This window comes from Camelus bactrianus, chromosome 13, assembly GCF_048773025.1.
Source record: "Camelus bactrianus isolate YW-2024 breed Bactrian camel chromosome 13, ASM4877302v1, whole genome shotgun sequence".
Lineage (NCBI taxonomy): Eukaryota > Metazoa > Chordata > Mammalia > Artiodactyla > Camelidae > Camelus > Camelus bactrianus.
Genome location: NC_133551.1, coordinates 64970533 through 64993599, shown reverse-complemented (window position 1 = coordinate 64993599; position 23067 = coordinate 64970533). Strand labels below are relative to the sequence as shown.

The window sequence follows — 23067 nt, the reverse complement described above, 5'->3', positions numbered from 1 at the left end:
CAAGGAGACTGATGCTCAGGCAGACTAAAGGACTTGTCCAAGGTCACACAGCTTAGACATGACCATGATTTTCTCTCTCTCTCTCTCTCTCAGACCCCATTCAATGGCTTCATATTGTTCCATGGATAAAGATAAAACTACAAGCACCTCAGGCCCTGGCCCTGCCACCCTGTTAAGCCTCATTTCACATGTTCTCACCTTCCCAACCCTGGGCCCCCGTAACTCTCTTTTCTTTTAGTCCTTCATAGTCCCTTAGACCACAGGGCCTTTGCACACACTCTGTGCCTAAAATGCTCTTCCCTTCCCTCCTAATTGCATCACCTCTCCCTCAGATAGCAGTCAGAGTGTCACATCTGCAGAGAAGCCCTCTTTAACCTTAACTAAGTCAGATTTCCCTGTTACAGGCACGTGCAGCACCAGGACCCTTGTCTTCATGGCATTTGTCACTGCTGCAATTTCATGTGTATCTGAGATTATTTGAGAAAGCGCTTTCTTGCCCCATGCTCTTCTCACATTGATTAATAGGTATTTATCAAGTACCTACTATGTGCCAGGCACTGTCCAAGGTACCACAGGGAAATGGAGCCAGGTTAAGATCTCTCCGCTCCTGAAATTCACATTCTATATTTCTCTCCTTCCTTCCTTCCTTCTTTCCTTCCTTCCCTCATTCCATCAGTTACAACATGTCAATTTCTGGTGTACAGCACAATGTCCCAGTCATGCACATATATACATATATTCATTGAAATTCACATTCTAATGGCAGGAAACAGACAAAAGAGGACACAGCCCATGCAAAGGGGTGGACGTGGTAGAGAGCAGAGTAAGCTGCACTGGGGAGAAAGCAGGGAGGACAGGGTAGGGAAAGGTCAGAGATGAGGCTGGAGAAACGGGCAAGGACTAGGTAACAAAACCCCTAGAATTCCTATGGAGGCATTCAACTTCCCACGGGACAATGGGGCACACTGGAAAGGTTTTAAGCAGGATGATGACAGGGCTAGATGTGTGTTTCAGAAAGCTGGCTGAGCTACAGTGAGGAGGAAAGGCTGGAGGAGCAAGGCTGGAGGCAGGGAGGGCAAGCAGGAGGCTCTGCCTTCATCCAGACAAGAAGGTGAATGACAGAGGGTGAGGGTGGAAAGAAGTGGAGGGGAGGCAGAACACTGAGACAACTCAGTCAAGGAGGCATCTGGGTGGCACCTCGAACTCCATGCAGCCAGCTGTGAATAGAGGTCCACTGACTGAGGACACTGGGGCAGGCAAAGCTGGGTCTGGATGGCAGGAGGGCGGGTGCAGAGGTGGCTTTCACCAGGGATGAAAGCGAGGACAGGTGGAGTCCAGGGTGGAGGAAAAGGGATAGCCTTGCGGACCACTCCAACGTGCAGTGGACAGAGATGAAGGCATCACAAACAGGCCACAGGACAAACCCAAAATGAAGGACATTCTGCAAAATACCTGCCTGGTACCCTTAACACTGCCAAGGTCATGGAAAACAAGGAAAGTGAGAAACAGGCACAGACCAGAGGAGGCTAAGGAGACAGGACGATTACCAGTGGTGCCCTGGATGGGATTCCGGAACAGAAAAGGACATTAGTGTAAAAATTGGTGAAATCCAAACAGAATGTGGATTTAATGAACTGGAAAGAAACAATGATGGTTGGTTTTGACAACCATACTGTGCTCATGTGAGATATTACATGAGGGGGAGTTGGGCGAGGGGTATACAAGAACTCTGTATCATCTTTGCAAATTTTCTGTAAACCTAAAATTATTCAAAAATGAAATGCTTATTTAAAAAAAAAGCAGCGAGAGAGGGTATTGGTTTCAGGATTCCAGTCCCAGAGACAGAGTCTCTTGAGAAAAAGCAACAGGGTAGGGGGCATCAAGAAGTGGAGTTGGCCTGTGCCCCAGGATGAGATGTGCTGGGATCTGCGCCCCAGGGGAAACCACGCACGCTTGCTGAAGTCCCTGACAGGGGCTCAGGAGGGAGGGCAGGCCGTGGGGCTTCGAGGTTGGAGTCATTTCCAAAACCCAGCCTCCTCACACTTTCCCAAAGGTCCCCAGAGAGTGAATCTGTAGCCAGGGAAGTCTGAGGACACGATGAAAAGCTTTTGCTGATGCCTCAAATTAAAAAAAAAAATTCTTAAAAATTCATGCCAATTTTGCATTCTACTCCAAAACGGCACCTTTCAATTGTACTATAAAAGTCCCCATGATATTCCCCAGGGCAATCCCAAGCTCTGGTAAGAAACACCCTCAAATAAAAATAAATCATGAAGTCTCCAAAGTGAACAAGCTGACCTGCACAGAAAGGGCTCGGCCGTCCAGAGTACCACGGCTGGAGGAGGATGATGGCTCCCACTGTGCCCTGGGCTCAGAGGCATTCATTCATTTTTTTTTCCATTTACTTTTTTCATCTATTCTTTCTACAAATATTTACGTGCCTGCCATGCACCAGCACTGTTCCAGGTGGCTAAACCAGGGAATAAGACACACAGAAATCCTTGCATGTCAGTGGGAAGAGACCGAGTAAATAAAATGAATGAATCAAATAGGGAGGATGTTCAACTGTAGTGAGGGCGGAGGAGAAAATTCAAGCAGGGAGGGGGACAGAGGATGGGAGGTAAGGGACAATTTTCAGTAGGGTAACCAGCAAGGCCCCTCTGAGAAAGTGACAGGTGAGCAAAGACTCAAAGGAAATAAGGCTGCTTTGCTCCTTTCTCGTTTGTCGCAATTGTGGGTGGGAATTATCTGCTGTTTAATGGATGAGAAAAGTGAGTCTCAAAGAGGTGAAATGATTTACTTAAGGTCGCCTAGGAAGTAACAGGGAAACCGGGGGGCAGGGGGCGGGGGGAGAGCATAAAAGTGAACCCAGGCCCACGAGTTCCTCTCCAGGAAAAGTGATTAGGAACACATTCTCCACCCTGCACCCCTGGGCCCAGGCCCTGGCAGACATCACTAATTGATGGAATCCGTCACACCTCTCTCCCTTGCTAAAGCCAGATTTCCAAATCCTCAGAAGAGGCTCTACTCATCAACTAGTAATTGACAGCCCCCTTCTTAACTTGATTAAGTTTAAGAGTGATTCAGTGGTAGAAAGGACTAGCGTGCCCCCCTCGGGGCGCTGCGTGGGCAGAGAAAGGGGTGAGGGGTCAGCCTCGGTCAAGGGGAAGGGCCTTCTAAGTTGCTCAGCTCAGCACAGTTCCATCCAGGGTGGCCCTGATCACTGTCGGAGCTGCAGCTGATTGACTTAACTGGGTCTGGCTGCCCCATCCAACAGTCGCTCTGGAATCCCTCCCTCCGTGGCCAGGGTACACTTCATAGGCTGAGAAACAAGTTTGGAGGAAACCAAGAGGGGCTCTCCCCACCCCCACTCCTTTCCCCTTCTTTCCACATAGAGAGAAGCATTTCAGAAATGACTCATTTTTTCCCCCAAGAGGGCCAGGGCCAGGCTGAGTCAGGCTGGACGAGCCCTTGGGTCACCCATCTGCCTGCCCATGCTGGCTGAGATGGCTCTGGGCCCCAGGAAGGGGAGACAACGGGAGGCGGAGGGGGCAGAGACGAGCCGCTAGTGGAGTGTGCCTGGCTTTCCTCACCCAACCTCGAGTGTGTCACTGGGTGTCACCCGGCATTGCCCAAATGGAACCTGATGGAGAAGAAAAATTCCTCTGGACTTCCCTGAATGAGCTCACCACCACCTGGGGACAGCAAGAAAACACAAATCACCAAAGAAGGAAAAATTCCTCTTCAGTGGTGATCTCTGATCACCAGCAGAAATGCTCCCTTACGTTTTGCTCCAGGTTTTGTTCTTTAAAGAAACACATTAACCAATAGATGGGGGTCAGAATTTCGTGCAAAGTGCAATTTTATATACTGAATTCTATTTCTCCATTAGCTGGCATTAACACTTAGAGACATGTCCCTAATGACAATATGAACCCTGCACTGGCTCCAGGACTATCCACCTGGCATAGGAAGGCTGTTCCCCATCCCGACCCCTCCCCTACTTTAACCCTGTGGGGTTGCACCCTCCCTTTATTCACGTCTCACAGGTGTCTGCTCCCTGCCTTTGAGAGCTTCCCCTCCGGGGGAGAGGAGTAACAGTCACAGTGAAAGCGTCTGAGTGCCCGGAGGACAGAACTGTGCCAGCTCCTCATCCAGCTCCAATCTTGCCTCCAGCTGCCTGACCCCAACCCACAGGGGACCACCTGCTTCCTTCCAGAGACCCCCTGGTTCCAGTCAGGGTTCCACAGCAACCTTCCTCTCATCCTCCCTGGCCTGCCTCCTCTCTCTTCACTGCTTGACAACCCTTCTGAGCCACAAGCACACCCAGCCCTAGCCCTGAAGTTAGTTGCTGCAGAGGAGCCTGCAAAAAACTCTGACTCTTGAGCTATTGGCTCTAAGCTGTGTGGTCTTGGCTGAGTCACCAGGCCTCATCGAGCCTCAGCTTCCTCACCTGTTAAGTGGGGACAAGAGAGGACCCATCTCCTTAGACTGACTCTGATGGTATGAGTCAGTGCACACACTGTTTGCCACAGGGCCCTGAGCAAAGTTCATGCTCACTAAACTGCGGCTCCTACACCTGCTCCATGGAGCAGGCAGGTAGGCTAACAAAGAGAATGGGTGACACAAAGAACCGCACTAACACCAGGGGTCCTGGCACTGTCCTCCGGACAGCAGCCACAGGCTTGAGGAGATCCGGGCTTCCTTCTCGAAGAAGCCACTAGGGCTCTTACACCAACCTACCTCATTTCCAGACCTGCTGCCCGTTTCCCGCCAGTGCAATGATTTCCATAACGGAACTCCTGGCTTTGGGAAGGGGACTTTGATCCCAAACTTGCCTCATCCTGACCCAACAGGATATCAGGACCAGGGGGCTGAGCCAGTAGCATTGAGTGTTCTCCCTGGCCCTTCTCGGCCCTCATCTTTCTTCCACCTGATGTTCTGAGTTAACAGTAGCTGCTTTCCGGGCTCAACTGCCACTAAGCACACGGTTTCCTGAGCAAAAATACCCATCTGGGCAGTGAGGTGGGGGACAGGCTCAGGAGGGGTCATAAAGTGGGGAGCTCGGAGAGGGCGTGGTGGGAGGAAGAGAACACATTTCTTGAGCACCTACTATGTGTAAGGGTGAGAAGGGCCCATTCCCAGGGATGGGGGTGGGTACAGAACTCCAGGAGACTGGTGGGGGGGGTGTGTATAGGTGTCTCATCTCCAGGATGCAGGGAACCCGGCCCCCAAAGAGAGATCAGGCCTGGGTCCAAGATCCAGGGGCCATTCTCAGGGAGAAGGGTCCTGAGGGGAGAGCAGGCTCTAGAACCTAGATAGAAAAAAGGGGGGCCTGAATCCTAAAGAGGAAAAGGGGGCTGTAATACGGTGTGGGTGAGGTTCATGACAGGAGAGTAGTACAGCTGTCTTGGATCCCAGGAGGGGATTGTTTATACCAGGGTGGGAAGGAGGGGAGAGGCCTGCAGAGCTAGAAATTCATTTAATTAAACATCTCAGAGGTCTTATTTGCCAGAGAGAGTTAACTGGGGAAGGCGGCGGGGGGAGGAGGTGGGAATCTTAAATGGCAGCCAGCAGTATCCTGTGTCCAAGAGGTATGGATGAGGGGGCATCTCCTACTTCTGGGGAGACCCCCATTGGCAGAGGCCCAGCCCTCGTGTGTCCCTTCTCTCCACAGCAGGGGGCCTCCTCAGATCCTTGGAAGGCCCCCACCCCCACCCAAGGAGGGGCTTTGTGGGCACAGTGGCTCCAGCCCCCACCCCAGCCCCACTTCTGTGGACTCCTTCAAAGCCTGAGGAGGGCCTTGGCCTGCAGAGGTCACAAGGAAAGAATCGGGAGGTCAGAGTGCCGCCCACTCCCCCATTAGATGCTTCAAAGACAGAATCTGTGCCCATAAAGCCTCCCCCTCTCCTGAAGCTAAAAGACCCTACAGTGGGGGAGCTGGGGGCCACAGGGAGGGGTGCAGCCACCAGAAGGCCTGGAAACAGGACTCTGCAAAACCAGCTACCAGGAATCTGGGCCCTGAGTCAGAGTTTTGCTGGAGGGCCAGCTAACGAGTTGTGTGACCCTGACCCAGAGCAGCTCACACAGCTTTCTGGGCTCTGTTTTCACCTGTCAGAGAAATGGGGTGGATCCCCTGCCCCACCCCAATCAATCACCAAGCCACATCAACTCCATCCCTCAGTATCTCTGTTTGCCTCTCCCCCGCCACTACCACCAGTCTGGCCTGGACCATCTCCCACCTCCATTCTTGCCCCCTCACCCAAGCCCACGTCCACTGGGTAGCCAGAGAAAGTTTAATAAAAGGCAATTCAGATACTGTCATCTCCCTGCTGGCACCCCTTCCAGGGCCAGGGAGCCCTCCACCCTGCCAGCAATAGATGTTTGCCTTTTCTTCCTCAGCAGGCTTAAATGGGGTCTTTAGGTATAGAAGAAAATGAAGCCTAAAGTTTATTGATTTGAAAACACACACACACACACACACACACACACACGGCTTTCTACTTTCCACTGCTCTTAGGATGAAGTCCAAATCTCCCACCTGGTTTACTCAGCCCCACGGGGCCCAGCCCCTGACAACCTCTTAGCCTCACCTTGGGTCACTTTCACTTGCTCCTTGCTTTCTACTCCAACTATGCTGAACATGCTACAGGTCACCCACCTCAGGACCTTTGCACATACCATTCTTTTGGCCTAGAATATTTTTCTGTCTGTCTTTTTACCTGGTTAATACTTAACCCATCCTTCAGATTTCTTCTCAAATGTTTCTTCCTAAGAGATGTCTTCTCTGCCACTGCTCTCCCACCAGCTCCTCCTGGGACAGGTTGCTGACATAAGCTCACACAGCATCCTGCTCAAAATTGGAAGTCTGTGCAGTTACCTAAGACCACTTCTATGTGCTCAGCATCCTATACCCCATGCTTGGTACATAGCGGCTGCTCAATAAATGGTAGTTACCACCACCACCACCACCAATCTTCTCATACTTACCTGGATTCCATGCCTCCAAGACTGTGTGTGTGGGAGTGTGCGAAAGAGGGAGTGTGGGGTACAGAGAAGAACACAGGTATCGGCAGCTGAGGGATCTGGGTTCTAATTCCAGCTCTGCTACTCTGAGCTCTTTGGCTTTGGGCAAATCACCGAACCACTCTGAGCATCAGTTTCCTCAGCTGATTAACCTGAAGATTAAATGAACCCTTTAGACACATTGGTTACAAATGCCTGCATTATGACTGGTAGAAATCTCTTTCCAGACCCCCTACCTCCTTTTGCACCAACATCCTCCACCAAGCAACGTTCTGATGTCTGATATAACAAAACAAAAGGCCCAGGATAGTGCTGGGCCCAGAGCAGATATGTAATAAGTCAGGATTTCCAGAGTGTGATTTTTGGCCCACCACCCTCAGAATCAGGGAATTCACTGGAAATGTCGGTTCCCATATCCCACCCCATCAGAATGCCTGGGGCAAGGGCAATGAAATGTCATCTGTAACCGGAATTCCTGGTGATTCTCAGGCACACTCAAGTTTGAGAAGCACTGCAACAGTGTGGTCTTACTCTTACCACTAACCTGCAATTCCTGGGGCACGAATTAGAAGCCCAGAGCTTATCTGGAATGGGAGTGAGAGCATCTTCACCAGAAAGGCACAGGCCTGTCATGCACTGGTCTGCTTCCTCCTGAGCTTAAAAACGTGAGCACAGGCCTTGGGGTTAGACATGCTGAGGAGCAGATTCTGGACTCTCCTTGCTTATGACCCTTGCGGCTCAACCTCTCTTGGTTGCCTTCTGCAAGTTTAAAATGGTGACAACCAACCTCTACCTGCCAGGGTTGTCAGAATGATCTGAGGAAGTGCCTTATGCAAAGCACGTTTCAGGTGCTGGGGGTGGGGAGGCGGGGAGAGCTGAAAAACGAAACAGGAAATCACTGTCTCCTCATGCCTCCTCTGTGGCAACAGGTGCACTGGAGGTGGAATCTGTGTGTCCTTCTCAGGACACACATGCTGGCCATCTAGAGAGAGCAGAGACTCACCATGGAAGGCTGGTCAATCACCCCCAACCCTTACAGAAGGGGCAGGCGGCAGGGTTTGCAAGGACAGAAGCAGGGGCTGGATGGGAAATGGTTGGACAGTTGTCCAGGCCCTGCACTGAATGGCCAAGGACCAAAAGAATCAGATCTCCCAAGGCCAGGCCACGCAGGGCAGTGAAGTCAGGCTGTGGTGAGTGAGATCACAGACTCTGGAAACAGACTGTCCAGGTTTAAATTCTGGTTCTGCCACTACAGGCTCCACCTGGTTGGCAAACTCCTACACATCCTTCAAGACCCAACTCAAACATCACCTCCCTGGGTCATTCGTTCCTCCAGCCTTTAAAGGCTGTGACCTTTGATTTGTTGTGTGTTGATTTGCCTATCTCTCCCATAGGCCTGGGAGTTCCTGGAGGGCAGAGATCCCCGACACCTGGCAAAGAAGAAGTTTTCAGGGAATATTGGTTCAGCCTGAATTCCAACTTCTTCCTTCTTAGTTCCCCTTCTCTCCCCCACTAAATGCCTATCTTCTAATCCCTGTTCCTCTCCCAGATACAGGCCCTTTGTTTTCTAGGGTTTCAACTTTCAGATCCCTTTTTCTCCAGAGCTGATGCTTAAGGGAGGCGGGTACAGAAAGACTTCCTATCAATTTCTTCACCTTTGCTGGCTGCAAAGGACTCCCATGGAAGGTGAAGTGCTCAGAGTCCACGAGGCTGCCACAAGTCATGAGGACTGTGGGGGAAAGTTGGTGACAGACAAACACTGTCGCAGAGTGGTTAAGAACTTGGGGTCTGTGGCCAAACTGCCTGGGGCTCAAGTCTTGCTCCACCACTTACTGACAGAGAGAGATATATTACCTCTCTGTGACTTGGTTTCCCAACCTATAAAATGGGTAAAATAAAAAATACTTCCTAGGTTTGATGTGAGGATTAAGCGAATTGATATCATAGAACATTTAGCCCTGTGCCTGGTACAAGGTAAATACTCAATAAACAATAAACATGATTATCTTTACATAATAGCTGAGATGGGTAAGCACTTGGCAGGAAAGAACAAAAGGATTAGGGAGAAAAAAATCCAAAGGTAGGCAGAAGTTAACATATCATTTCTCTCAAGGAATCATCAAGTGTCACCAACCCCAGAAAGTCTTCTTTGAAGCAACCTGCCCGGCCGTTGCTGTCCATGCTTGAACTGGATCAGAGCCTTCCTGCCGAGCTTCCCCTGGGGACCGGGAGCTTGCTAAGGCAGCCTGCGACTGTGCCGTCTCCCACCCCATCCCCGGCACAAGGTGATGCGGAGTGGGGTTTTGTGAAATGCTCACAAAGCCTCAGGATTTCCTTGAGTCAGGCTATGGAAGCAGCAGCCCAGAGAGAGAGGGCCGGATGGGCTGGCCCCAGCTCTCCATCTGTGTTGGTGCAGAAGACAAAAAAGAGTGGGAAATTTCACCCCAGGTGACCTATGGCCTGACAGAAGGCAGTGGAGATGGGGAGTGAAGGGGGCGGTGGGAACATATGATGCATGAGTGGGGCATATTCATGGAAGTTTCTGAGAATAGCTGTGGAAGGAGGAACAGGCTAATGAGTTTGGTAATTAGCGACGCCCACCTCTTAGAGTTGAGTGTGGAGGATGCCCCACACATGCTCCCAGCACATCTTCTCTTGTTTAATGTTTGCAACCACCCCGGAGTGGTTGTTAACCCCACTCCGCAGATGGGAAACCCAAGGCTCAGAGAGGAAAACTTACCTGCTCAAAGGTCCTTTACAACAAATCAGTGGTGGAGCCAGGGTTCAAGTTCAAGTCGATCCCATGGCCCCTGCTCTTGACCCCCCAGGCCAGGCTGCATAAACAGGAATCAGTGAGTGTGTGGTAGGACCTGGTGCAGAAGGTGGGAGCTGCCTAATTTTCCATCCTGAGCCTGCATTTAGTGCCTGTCTGCCCCCTATTCAGGCTGCAGGCAGACAGAACAGCTCCAGCCCATCTAAGTCTTGCATGCATATACGTGTGCGTGTGCGTGTGTGTGTGTTGGGGTGGTGGTTGTAATTAGGGCCTTGTTAAAGGGTCTCCCAACTACAAGGGGGAGTAAAATAAACCAGCAGTGAGATGGACTGACGATGAGAATTTCCTCACCTCCCAGCCTCCCTGGGTTCACCAGAACTAGAAGACAGCACAAATGAAGCCTAGCATGCAACCAGTCTCTCCAGCTCTTCACAAGGCTCAGAACGACAGAACTGCAACAGTAATGTTACTGTTATTATTACATTAAAAACTGCTCCCATTACCAAGGACCTACTACATGCACCATCCTATAAGCTTTACAATTTTACATGAATCATTTCAGCCGCTCTTTAAAACAACACCAAGAGAAAGGAATTACTATCATCCCATTCCACAGGGGAGAAAATTGAGGCTCAGAGACAGTCATTGGCTCATGATCACCCAACTGGGATTAAGTGGCAGAGCTGGGACTAGAACTCAGGTCAGTCTGGCTCTGAAACCCACATCTTAACCAGAAAGAGTAGCAGATAAGGAGCGTCAGAGATCAAGGTCTAAGTCCTGTTTCTAACTTGTGTGGCCTCAGGCAAGTCTCTCCATTTCTGGGCCTTTGTCTCCCCAGGAGGTTGGTCTAGATGACGTCTAAGTCCCACTTCCACTCCGATCTTCTGTGACTCTGTGAACTCCCATGCCCTTTCCTCCTCCTCCCTGCCCACAACCCCCAGAAGCCCAGCAGGATACCGAGTAACCACACACTCCGCGGCAGGGAAACATGAAGTACCACTTTCTCGTGGCTGCCTCCTGCCTCAGCCCAGCCCTGGACACCCAGAAACCACAAAGCCACAGGATTTCCTTGAGCCGGGCCATGGGAGCAGCAGTCCAGAGGGCAGAGGGGCCAGGCATGCCCTTGAGGCCATCACTTCCTCCTCCAGGGTGTGCCGAAGTGGGGGAGGCAGGCTCTGGCTCTCTGTCCTTCTGGCTCCATTTCCTGGGTCCCCGGGGCCTGAGGTGGTGGGAAAGTGGTCACTTAGGGAGAATCCCAAGCTCACCTCGAAAGGCTGAGTTCGAGTGGCGGTTCCTAGACCAGTCTAGCCAGCTCCAAAGGCACGTGTGGCCCACCCACCGTGCCCCCCCGTCAGGAGCACCCTGCAGCACCTGGGATCCCCCCACTACCTCTCTCCCATTCTCTGAGGTAGCTGCTAAAATCTCACATCCTAGAGTAACAGAAGCCTCCTTGCCCTCAGGACAGGTGAAAGTTCCGGGGCCCACTCTCACCAGATGCTGGCCTCCCTGCCTCACTCCTGCCCCCTAGAGGCCATTCCCCCCACACAGCAGCCAGGGCCTTACTAAAACATAAGCCAAAGTGAGTCATCCCCCTGCTTGGAGCCCTGCAGTGGCTTCCCATGACTCTTAGAATGAAATGCCAACTTCCCCCACACCTGATAAGGCCCTGCATGACCGGGCTCCCCGTGCCCATCTCTTCTCACTTCCCCCTTGCTCCCTCTGCCCAGCCACATCAGCCTTCCTGCCTCCAATCCCTCATCCCTGTCTCAGGCCCTTTGCACTTGCTCTTCCTTCTCCTTGGAACTCTCCTCTCCCATGTCTTTGCCTGGCTGCCCCTCTTCATCCTGCAGGTCTCAGCTCAGAGGGTCTTCCCTGGCTGTTTAGCATATCCCCCTCCCCACTTCACAGCACATCACTGTTTTCCTTTCTCTCCTTTCTCTGAAGTGATCTTTCTGGTTGGCTGGTTTGCCTGTTTAGTCTCTGGCTCCCTCCCCTAGAATGTAGCTCCATAAGGGTGGGGATTTTACTGTCCCATCCACTTCTGTCCACACAATGATGGAGGATCTCATTTTGTCCTTATAACCCTGCAGATGAGGATGCAGGGGCTCAGAGAGGTAGGGCTAAATGCCCAATGTCACAGAGCCCAGAATTCCGACCCAGGTCTGCCCCGTTGTCTCTGCAAAGCCTCCATGGGTGGGGACCCCATGGCTCTGGGGGGGCCTCTCACCTAGGGAGGACTGATTCACAATGAGGTGCTTAGGGAGGCTCCCAAGAATGAAGAGCCTTCCCACTTTCCCAGATGGTCCTTCCCCAGAGATGCAGGATGGCTGGAGGTCACCAGTGGCACAGGTACAACCCTAGCGGTGGAAAAGCACAGAACAATTGGGAGCAAATAGCTCCCAAAGGAGGGGAGCCCACCAGAAACCGGGAGCCAGGGAAATATTCAATCCACACATGTTTTGCAGAAGAGGAAACCAAGGACCAGAGAGGGGAAGGGACTTGCCTACAGTCACACAGCTGATCAGTGGCCTGAGGTCTCCAGGGCCAGGACTCCCTCCCTGCCTTGAGAAATGACTGGTGCCCAGATAAAGCTCAGGGTCGAGACAGAGCCCCTGAGGGCAGAGGCAGGGACGACAGTGTGGATCTGACACAGTAAGACAAAGAAAGGACTCAAATTCCATCCTCCTTTCAAAAAACATTCATCCAGAAACTACTTTAGGTGAGGCCCCTCAGCAGAGAGGTGAGTTGTACTCCCCCCAGAACCGCGTGGCAGTTTCTACGAGAAAGTTAAACACACATCGACCCTCCGACCTGGCAGTTCCACCTCTAGGACCCGCCCAAGAGACACGAGCGGGAATGTCACAGCCGCCCAAGCTGGAATCAACTCAAATGTCATCCATGGACATTTACAGGCATATCTACCCAATGGGACGCAATAGAACCTAAAAAGGCATGGATACTGGCAACAGTGTGGCAAGACTGAAAACGTTCAGTGTTGACTGACGCTGAAGGAAACCAGACCCAAGAGTGCATCTTTATGAATTCATGCAGTTGAAGTTCAAAACCAGGTGAAACCAGAGTAACAGAGGGCAGGACAGTGGCTGCCTGTGGCAGGGGGACTGATAGAAGGGGGCACATGGCAATTTTCTGGGGTGGTGGAAAGGTTCTGTATGTCGATCGAGGTGGTGATTATGCAGGTGTGTACATCTGTAAAAACCGAGCTGTACAAGGTGTATCTACATCTCACATAAATTATACCACACTTTTCAAAAACGCATGTCTTGCCCTCAAGAAGCCCCCAAACTAGTAGAACGAGGACCGGCGTGTGGTTCTCGTGACCATGATAATAAAAGAGGCTGATCGGGCTGAGCCCCTGTATGTGCCAGGGTTGAGCTGGGTTCTTCTGAAAGAGCATCTAATAACACGGTTCCAACTGTCGTACAAAATATGTCCCAGCATCTCCAAATTAGAGATGAGGAAAACGAAGCTTAGAGAGGTAACACGCTGTCCAAAATGAGAGCAAAAAATGAGGGAGCCAGGCTTGACCCTGGGTCCCCTGGTCTCCAGGGCCCACTTCTGCTGACTGGCAGCCCCAACCTCCCTGCCTGCCCAGTCCCTCCCCACATCCTGGGGTTGCCAGGCCTTACCCCGCGCCCCCTCTTTTCCTGGGCTGGAGGGAACAGCTCATGTGTGAACTGGACTCGGAGCTTCTGTTAAATAACTGCTTCGGAAGTGCATCCTTCCTCCCCACTCTGTCTCCTCCACCCTTCCTCACCCCTCTTACTGCCACAAATCTCTGAGGTCATCTCAGCCCCAGACCTCTGCCCCAAAAAAGGAGCCCCAGAGTGTAGGAAGCTTTGTGTGTGTGTGTGTGTGTGTGTGTGTGTGTGTGTGTGTGTGTGTGGTGTTAACCAATGGGCTTTTTCAACCTCTGGGTTCCCCCAGCCCAGTCAGTGGCCCCGAGTATCAGGAAGGCTTGAGGTTAGAGTCCCCACCCTTGGCTCCAGTTCCCAAGTGATGCAACCCAGTGTCTGGACCCAGAGAATCACAACAATGTTTATTTGGAATAACCACCGCCACCACCATTACCATCACTTGATTGGGTGCTAAAAGCTATGCACATTGAGTCATCCCACTAATCCTCACCAATCATCCTCCAAAACAGGTAGTCAGGATTTCATTTTACAGATGGAGAAACCGAAGCTCAAAGGGGTTAACTGACCTGCCCACGGTCCCATGGTGAGGAAGTGGTAGAGCTGGGATTCAAACCCCGGTCTGGCCAACTTCACAGCCGTGCTCTGCACCAGAGTACTATGCTTGGAATCCTACATGGCATTGCTGAAAAGACCCCTTGAATTGGTCTGTTCTGGGCATGTCATTCTACAGATGGGAAAACTAAGGTCCGAGAAGGGGGAGTATCTTGCTCAGGGCCACTTGGAAAGTTTGCAGCAGAGCTGGTCTGGAACCTAGATCTCCACCCTTGGCCTCACTTTCAGGGACCAGATCGGAGCCTTGGAGCAAGGCCATGTGCACCTGGACAGCAGCGAGTGGGAGGCAGCGGGCAGGGTGGCGGAGGCTCTGGTCTCAGGCAGAGGTAAATATTGACATGATGGTATTTACACTGTAACCCTACTCCGCCTACTCCTACACCCTCATGCCTTCCCCACCAAGGAGGCAAAGGAGCTTGTGGGGAGGAGCTCAGGAAAGGGGAGCCTTAGGTGCCAGGGGCTACTCCTCACACTCACAGGGGCATGTGGTGAGGGAGCTAAGGACATCTCCAGTCATGGGGTCACTGGAGACCTGAGCCGGGGTTCTCGGGGCAGTGCCAAAAGCCGGGAGATGCGGGTCTGGGCTGGGAGGCACGGGCCTGGGTTTAAGTCCTAGCTCTGCCACTTACTGGCAGTGGGACTCAAGAAGGTTGGTGAGTGGGGAGGAATGGACTTCACTAACTGTCAAGTGCTGTGCAAAGGTGAAAGGTAAATAATCCACACTGCAGCCTGGCCAGCCCCAGTTAGCTCCCAAGGCCTCTGGTCTTAGCCCTGTCCCCCAGGGGCATTCCCAGGAAGGCAGTTTCTGCTAGACTGGGTGGCGGCTTGGGACTGAAGCCAGAATCTTGAGGAATCAATTCTAGTTCCTAATTCTCAAAGTGGTCTCTGAGCCCCAGCCTTCTCAGCTCTGTAATGGGGATAAATCTACTTCTTACGGTCGGTGTAATGATCAAAAAGGTTATCTGAAGTGCCAGGTACGTGGTAGAGGCTCATTTCACCCCTCAGTCTTCCATCCTATAAAATGGGGATGCTGAATTAGACAGTTACAAATCCCCTTTTAACACAAGCACTCCATGATTTTAAGATCCAGCAGCCAGGCCCACCTTCCTGTTTCTGGGCCCTGAAGTTGGATCCTTCCTCAGCTAATTTGCTGAGTCGTCTCCAGAAACTTGTTCCTCTGTTTACATCTCCCTCTCAGGAACCCACCCAGGAGTCCTGTGGGGAAGAGGGAGCCAAGAAAGGCCGGCACCCCTACCCTCAGGAACCCTGGGGAAAAGGCAGAACCCCAAGGCCCTAGACTCCCAGCACCACTCTTGGGAAGTGGGGTTCAGTCAGCATTGGTTGTTCATTAAACTTTGCCCCCAGATTATAACACTTTAAGGACAGTAAAATATCTCCTTGTTTTCATCTCTCCAAAGCTTGGCTCCTAGGAAAACATTCCATTCCACTAACTGTTGCCATAGGAAGCTCAAATGCCACCTCCTCTGGGAAGCCTTTCTTGATACACCCCCATGGCCAAGGTGACTCTGGATTTGCATCTCAGGTTGGTACTTATCATTTTCTACCTTGTTTCAGAGCCATTTAGAAACTTCGCCTTTCTCCCATTTGAGATCAAAGTTCCTTGAGGCCAGGAGCCCCGCTGGTTATTTGCATGAAAGGATGAGAAGCGGAAGCTCCACAGGGCAGGGGGCTTCGTGGGACCTCTGGGGTCACAGCTCCTCCTCTCTTCACTGCCCATTCTGGGCAGCATGTTGGAGGTGTCGTGTGGGGTGGATGGGGCAGTGACTGGTGTCCAGACCACTGTCATATCTCCCAGGGCCACTCGAGCAGCCTCCCAACTGGTTTCCCAGCCTCCAGCCTCGTCCCTCCTATCCATTCTCTACAAAGCAGCCTGTGTGATCATCTCAAAATGCAGACCTGACCATGTCACTCCCCTCACTCTGAACTCCTGAGTTGCTCCTCACTGCCCTTAGGATCTAGCCCCAAATCTTTAACACAGCCCTCCCTACACGCATCTGGTCCCGCTCACCTCTCAAGCATCACATTCTGAGCCTGCTGATGAATTATACCATGTTTTGTCCCATCTTGCACTTACTGCTTCCTCTGCCTAGAATGCTCTTCCTGATCCCGTTCATTCTTTAGGCCACAACCTTAACATCACATCCTCAGGGAACCTTTTCTGATCCCCAGGCCAGGTTGCCCTATCTGCTCCCCAGCACCCTACATGTCTCCTTGGTAACAGAAATCACGCTTGCAATTTCCTACTCCAGATCTACCTGTCTGCCAGACTGTGGCAGACAGACCTACGGGTCTCATTCACACTGTCCACAGCCCTAACTCCTGGTATTATGCCAGGCATACCTGTCTGTGAAAGAATGAATGAATGAAGCACTTTGACCAGGGCAGAGGTACTTACCTGTTCAACTGAAAAAATACAACAAAACAAAACTGAGAGGAACCGAAAGTTGTAAACATCTGCTGATGGTTCCTCCCTCACTGTCACCACTGACATCAAAGTGTGGACTTTAGTCAAGCTGCCATGTCTTAGCTAATGCCTGGAATTTTTCTGTAGAACCCACCCTGTAACTTTCCTACTCCTCAAATCCTGTTCCTCCCCTGACAGGGCCTGGTCTCTCCAATTCTGCTTGGGAAACAATGTATTTATTCTCCAACAAAAATTAACAACATGCCTATTTACCAAAATCTTAGCAATAACCCAGTTATCAGCACAGGCTCTGGCCACACCAGGAAAGGTATTTCTGTGCTCTGGGAATCCCATACAGACTGGTTCAGGGGGCATGTGGTTGGCCTCCCGCCTGCAAATAATACTTTCCCTCAAGTTCTTAATAGTTTGCAAGCATTTCTACATTGTATCTTAGACAGTATATTCATGCTGTCCTACGAAGGAGCAAATCCACTTGGTAGGAAAGGAGGTACAGAGAGGGAATAACTGATCCAAAATCACATAGCAAGTTGGGGGTACAGCCAGGATTCAAACCAGGGAGCTGGGCCCTGTCCTCAACTCAGCCACTTCCAATAAAGATGATTCCCAACCCTCAGCTGTGGCTCTGAGCTCAGCCCCGAGCTTAGAATGTAAAGGAACATTCTCAAGGCGCCACACGAGCAGACTGGGAATGCCTGTCTGCTCGGTAACCCTCTAAACATCCAGGAGGTCTGTGCCTGCTCTAATACTATCTTGCTGTGTGACCCTGGGCAATCTCTGTCACCTCTCTGGGCCTGCTGCTGGGTTGGTATGGGGACAACCAGAGACAGGAGATACAAAAAGCTTCCGTAGAACTCTCCTCTCAAGCCTGCACTGAGGGGTCCACTTGAGGCCTTTGAGAACAGCACTGACTTCCTGCCAAGGGGTGAGAGACCTGGGCGGGGAGCTGGGGACCATCAGGGAGATTGAGCCAGGACAACAGGAAACAGCCCGCACGTTCTCCAAAGGAGCCCCATTAGGAACCCAGGGGCCAGGGAAAACTTGGCAACGATGGAGGGAACGCTGAATTGTTTCAAACCCATGGAGCAGGAGATCCAAGGAATAAACACTCTAGCAGCCCTGAGTCACCCCCACCTCAGGAATGAGCACAGGGACGAGTGTTTAGGGGAAACCAAAATGACAGGGGCCAAGGAGGCCTGACGTCAGTCTCCACCCCACCCACTCACAGTGGACCAACAATCCACAGTGGAGCTCCGCTCCTCAGTCTGCCTAAGCCTCCAACCATCTGGCCCAGCAACATCCCTTGCCCATGCCCTCTCCTCCTTTCTGGTTCTCTGATGCCCAGGCCAGGCAAGCCCCATTCTGGCCTTTTCAAGGGTATTTCCTGTACTCCCACACCTCTGGTCCTCTGCTCACATGGTTCCCCCAACTGGGATGCTCTTTCCAACTCAGGTGCCACCTGTGCAGTGACACTCTCCCACCTCTCTATCCAGAGGGAAGCCCTCACTTGGCAGGCTATCTCTACCTTGCCTAAAGATATGCCACCTAGTGTAAGGATGGTGTGAACATTTATGGACCGGTGGAAGCTGTCTTAACACAGTGTTTATGGCAGGTTTTTCCTCCCTAGACAGGCCTTCGCATATAGGGTTTAATAAATCTTTGCTGAATGATGAACAAATGAATGATTCTCTAAGTACCACTCTCCCCTACTTCTCCCCACAACATGATAAACTTTAATCCTTCTTTCAGACTTAGCAAATAGGTTAGATGTCAGGCAGAAGTTCCCAACTTGAGCTTAAGGTTGTCCAAGAAAGGAAACAAAGTGCTCTCACTGGGTTATGTCACTGAATCCCCACGCCATCCCTATCATCTCATTTCACAGATGAAGAAACTGATACTCAGAGGTGATGACATGATTTGACCATAGTCCCTCTGGGGAAGAAGAGGAGCCAGAATTCAAACCCAAATGTGTTTGATCCCAAAGCCAGGGATCTTCCGGACAGGCAGGGAGGCTTCTCATGTTGTTAGGCTCTGAAAAATGTCACCAAAAGAAGGTGACCTTTTCTTTACCGGCTTTTAAGGAGAATAAAGTTCTCTCTCTGAGTAACTCAGGTTTGGGTGGGCTTGGAGGCAGAGGGAATGATATGACCCCAAATTTTCACTCCTTTTTATTGCCCACATACTGAGACCTTAAATCATGTGTCAGTCCACAGGGAGTGAGCACCCTGCCACCAAAACTGTCCAAGCAGAGCAATCCAGGGGAGAGGTTTCAGATCAAAGAGGTAGGTTGGGTCCAAGATGGTCTTTAAGCACGTTTAGGTGTGGAGTCAAGTCATAATTTCATCATTACTGACTCTGGAGAGGCAAGTGGCAGGAGAGACAGACACACATGGGGCAAGAAAAGAGGGGACTGGCTTGGAGGGAAGAGGAAAGGGATGTTGTAAAGGGATTCCAGCCCTGGGCAGAGCAGGAGCTGATTCTGGGGAGTCACTGGGTGGTGGTGGGGGGGAGGGACTTATCAGTCTACAGGGGGTCCTATCCTGCCCCCACCTAGGCCCCTCAGGCTTGGCAGCATTTTCACAGAGAATTGGAGGTGGCTGTATCCCTGGGACTGGCAGCCACCGTCACTGGCACATGCCCTCCTCAGGCCCTCCATGGTGACTTGTACCCACTCCACAGGGCACATAAAGGACCAGAGAATCAGAGGGGCCCGTCCATGCGAAGGAAGCCACAGACAAGTAGGTGGCCTCGGTGCATGGTGGAGAGGTGATCACCAGGCCCAGAGGGGTGACTGAAAGGTCTTAGCTTTCCTTCCAGAGGCAACCCTCCTCCCTAAAACAACCTCAGCAAGTCCAGCCCAACCAAATGGGGTTTCTCTCTTGAGACTTCAGAAACCCCCCTGAAATCTCCCTGCCCAGCTCCCTTCTCCCTGGTGCCACCGCCCATCCGAGTCAGTGCTCAGCCTCAGCAACCCCCCTCTTCTGAGGACCCATTACTGGGAGATGCTGGGGAGACCAGAGCGCTGGGCCTAGGGCCCCCAAATGTCCCCTGGTTTCTGACAGCCGCCAACCTGGCCGCCCCGTCTCCACTCTCAACCCGCTTAGGGCACAGTGGAGCCACAGTCCAGAGTGCCCGACCTAGCCCTCCGGAAGCCCTTAGCGTGGCCAACCACGATGCCCCAAGCGGAGCCTCAGCCCCAGACCTACCTCAGCGTCCTGGGACACTCACGTCCTATCAAATCCAGCTGCTTCGGATTGTCCCCAACCGCCTTAAGGACCCACCCGAGGGTCTCCAAGCCTGGCCGGGTCCAGGGACTTTCGGACGCACCAGACCAGAACCGCATCGAGGGTCCCCGAACTGAATCAACCATCCCCGAGCCCTCCAAACCCAACCGGGTCCATCCGCCCAGAACAAATCCCCGCGCGGCCGCCCCCGACGGAACCGAGCGCGGCATCTCCGGGCGAGCCGAGCCCTGCCCGCGCGCCCCCGACTCCACACCTTCAGAAAGTGCAGCCCGCGCCCAGCCCCCGCGAGCCGGGCAGGCCCCGCGTCCCACCCCGGAGCCGCCACCGGGGACAGTCGAGGAGGGCGGGGCGCCTCACTCACCATAGCTCGCGCGCTCTGCTCCGGCCCCGCGTCGCTCCCGGGCCCCACTCCCTGCTCCTGGCCCGCCGCGCTCCACGGACGGCGCGGCTAGCTACCCCGCGGCGCGTTGGGCCCCCGCGAGTGAGCGCGGCTTGGGCGCCGAGTCCCAGGAGGCGGGCCCGCCGAGTGGCCAATGGCGGGGCGCGGGGCCCGGGCAGAATAGCCAATCACGCCCGGAGTCCGCCTCCCCCGCCCGCTCTCGCGCTTAACTCTCCGCGCGCTGGAGCCCAGGCGCCGGCGATGTGAGGACCCCCGAGGGTGGGTGCTGGCGGCGTGTCCGGCTTCGGGGTGCGGCGTCCAGACCTCAATGAGATCGGCTAGAGACAGGCGGAGCCCCGGGAGCGGCTAAGCTGTGTCCGGTGCGCTGCTTCGGGAACCTCGGCGACCTTTATCTCCTGCCTGGCGCCTGCACAGTGTGACCCAGGGCGCTGCAGCTGTGTGTGTGTTTATGTGGATTTGTGTGTGTGCGTGTGTGTGTAAGAGGGAAGGAGGGAAGAGAGGAGGAGACAGGAAAAGCGGAGGAGGGTTGGATCCCTCGTGCCTGTGTGTTTACGTGTGCCAGAAAGACAGAGACTGTCTATATTGGGGATTTGTTACTGTGTGCTTCCGTGTGTGTGTGTGTGTGTGTGTGTCTGTGTGTGTGTGTGTGTGTGTGTGTGTAAGAGTGAGAGAGGGCGAGAGGGGGAGGTGGGAGGGAAGCAGAGAGGCCTCATGGATCATCATGCCTGTGGCCTGTGCGTTTGTTTGTCCAGGGGATAAACTGCCTCTACATGTGGTTGTGTAAGTGCCTGAGTGAAGGAGGTGTGTGTCTCTATTTATATGATGTGTGATCTGTATATCTGTGGCCTGTAGTCCATGCACGTCGGTGTGGGTAGAAAGAGACTTTGTGTCCCTGCTATAAACAAGTAGAGACCAAACCCCTGTGGTTTTGCGATACGGTTTGTGCTTGTGTACATGTGCACACATGAGAAGGCCATGGCTGTTATTTGGTGCAACTCTGTTATATAGCTCATTTTGCGAGAGAGGTTGTGTGTGTGGTGAAAGTGTGTCTTTTGTTTGTGTGATTTTGTGATTATCTCTGCTGTGTTGAGAAAGAGAAACTAATGTGCAGGGGGGCATGATATTGGATATTCAGGAGAGACCAAGACATCCCAGAGGAGGTGGGGTTTGGGCTTAGAAGGATGTGTAAGAATTTAGGAGACCAGAAGGAAAGACCTGGGGAATCTTGTCTACCAGCCATGGGAGACAGAGGTAGATTCTGGAAGACAGGGCACCTAATGCCAGGAGGGGGAGTAGGAGTAGCTGGCAGCAACCCCTGCTCAGGAGCTGGCCCACAGTGACTCTGGACATGTAAAGAGGTCTAGGCACACAGCGCCAGGTTCCAAAGTGGACCTTCTGCTCGGGGGCAGTATGTATGGCCACCTGGAGGGCAGGGAAGTGAGTGTGGAAATGAGAAGTCTCCCTGTTTCCATTCAACAACAATCTGAATTCTCCAGTGTGGAGGGAAGGATACAGAGAGAAGGACCACTTGTCAGAATTCATACCACTTGTTGAGTGCCACAGACTGGAAGAAGAGAGGGTTGGGCCATGCCCTAAAAGTGAGCAGATCTCCTCTCGACCTGAAGGCCCAGACCCTCTCTCCATCCTGGAGGACTGGTAACTTATACCATCTGCTGCCCAGGCCTGGTCTGGTTTCTGATTCCTGACCATTCCTGGGAATCACAGATCCTAAGGATCTGTACTTTTTTTCTGTATATGTTATACTCCTGATGCCTAGAGGGACATTCTGAGATCCAGGGAGACACAAAAATGGAACCAGTTGTCCTGGCTCTCCACTTGCCAGCAGTGTGATCCTGCGGGAGTCCCTTCTCCTCTCTGTGCCTCAGTTTTCTCCACTGTAAAATAGGATTTGTAATTCCTGCCCACCACACAGTACTGATGTAAAGATGTAGTGAGTTAGTGTACATACATGCGGGCCCTTTGTAAGCTATGAACCACTGGAAAACGTTAAGCGTTGTTTCATTTATATAAAGTTCAAAGCAAAACTAATTGATGCTGTCAGAAGTCAGGCCAGTGATACCTTTGGGGAGGGAATGACTGGAAAGGGAGCACCAGGGGGACTCCGTTTTGGGATGGAGGTGCTGGGTACGGAGTTGTGCTCAGTTTGTGAAAACTCCTTAGGATCTGTGACTTTTTTCTGTATATGTTATACTCCAACAGCATGTTCCAAAAAGAAAGGCCAAGTATCCTGGCCACATTTAATTCACTCACATGATGGGCATTCTCGAAGGTTCCATGAGCAAGGCAGGAACCAGGCTGAGTATTGGGGCTACAGCAGTGAACAAGATGTGATCTGACTCTGGAGCAAACAGAGGAGAAAGGGTGTGGCTTTCTTACTTGTGAAAGGGGTACATCGGCAGGAGAGGAACTTGTCCAAAGCCACTCCCTGGACTGGCAGCAGAACCAGGAATAGAACCAAGGACTCCCAACGCCATGGCTGAATCTTTTCCATTCCTGTGCTGCTCAGGGGAAAACAAGTGGGGTTCGCTGCCAGCTCTGACCCTAACCCCCAGCTCTCTGGGGATCCTCAGGGCTCACCTCCACCAAACAGCCTTCCGGGAACAATTGTGTTCTATAGATGCTATGATTCCCATCCTAGCTCCATATTACAAGTGAGGAAAATTCATATTCAGAGAGGGGAAGTGACTTCCCCAAGGTGGCACAGCCAGTCTAAGAGGATTTGCTCCTTCACTAGCATCATGCTGCTTCCGTTGGCATTTGTGGGCTCACTGTACTCTCTGACAGAAACGTGGGTGGTTGGGTGGCAAAAGAATATGTTTTCCTCGTCAGATGCCTATAGATTCAATGGCGAGGGGTAATTCCTCCAAATACTCAGGTTTCTGGGCACAGCA

At 52.2% G+C, this 23067-nt stretch overlaps 1 protein-coding gene across 1 annotated transcript in view; it reads right to left on the bottom strand.

The window, feature by feature from the left end:
* The window catches only part of ECE1 (endothelin converting enzyme 1), a 103891-nt gene extending 83361 nt beyond the window's left edge, over positions 1–20530 (bottom strand). The window contains exon 1 of the mRNA XM_074377250.1: positions 20117–20530. Coding sequence (XP_074233351.1) covers positions 20117–20119 — 3 coding nt within the window. The 5' untranslated portion in view covers positions 20120–20530. The remainder of the gene's footprint in view (positions 1–20116) is intronic.
* Positions 20531–23067: the final 2537 nt, after the last annotated feature.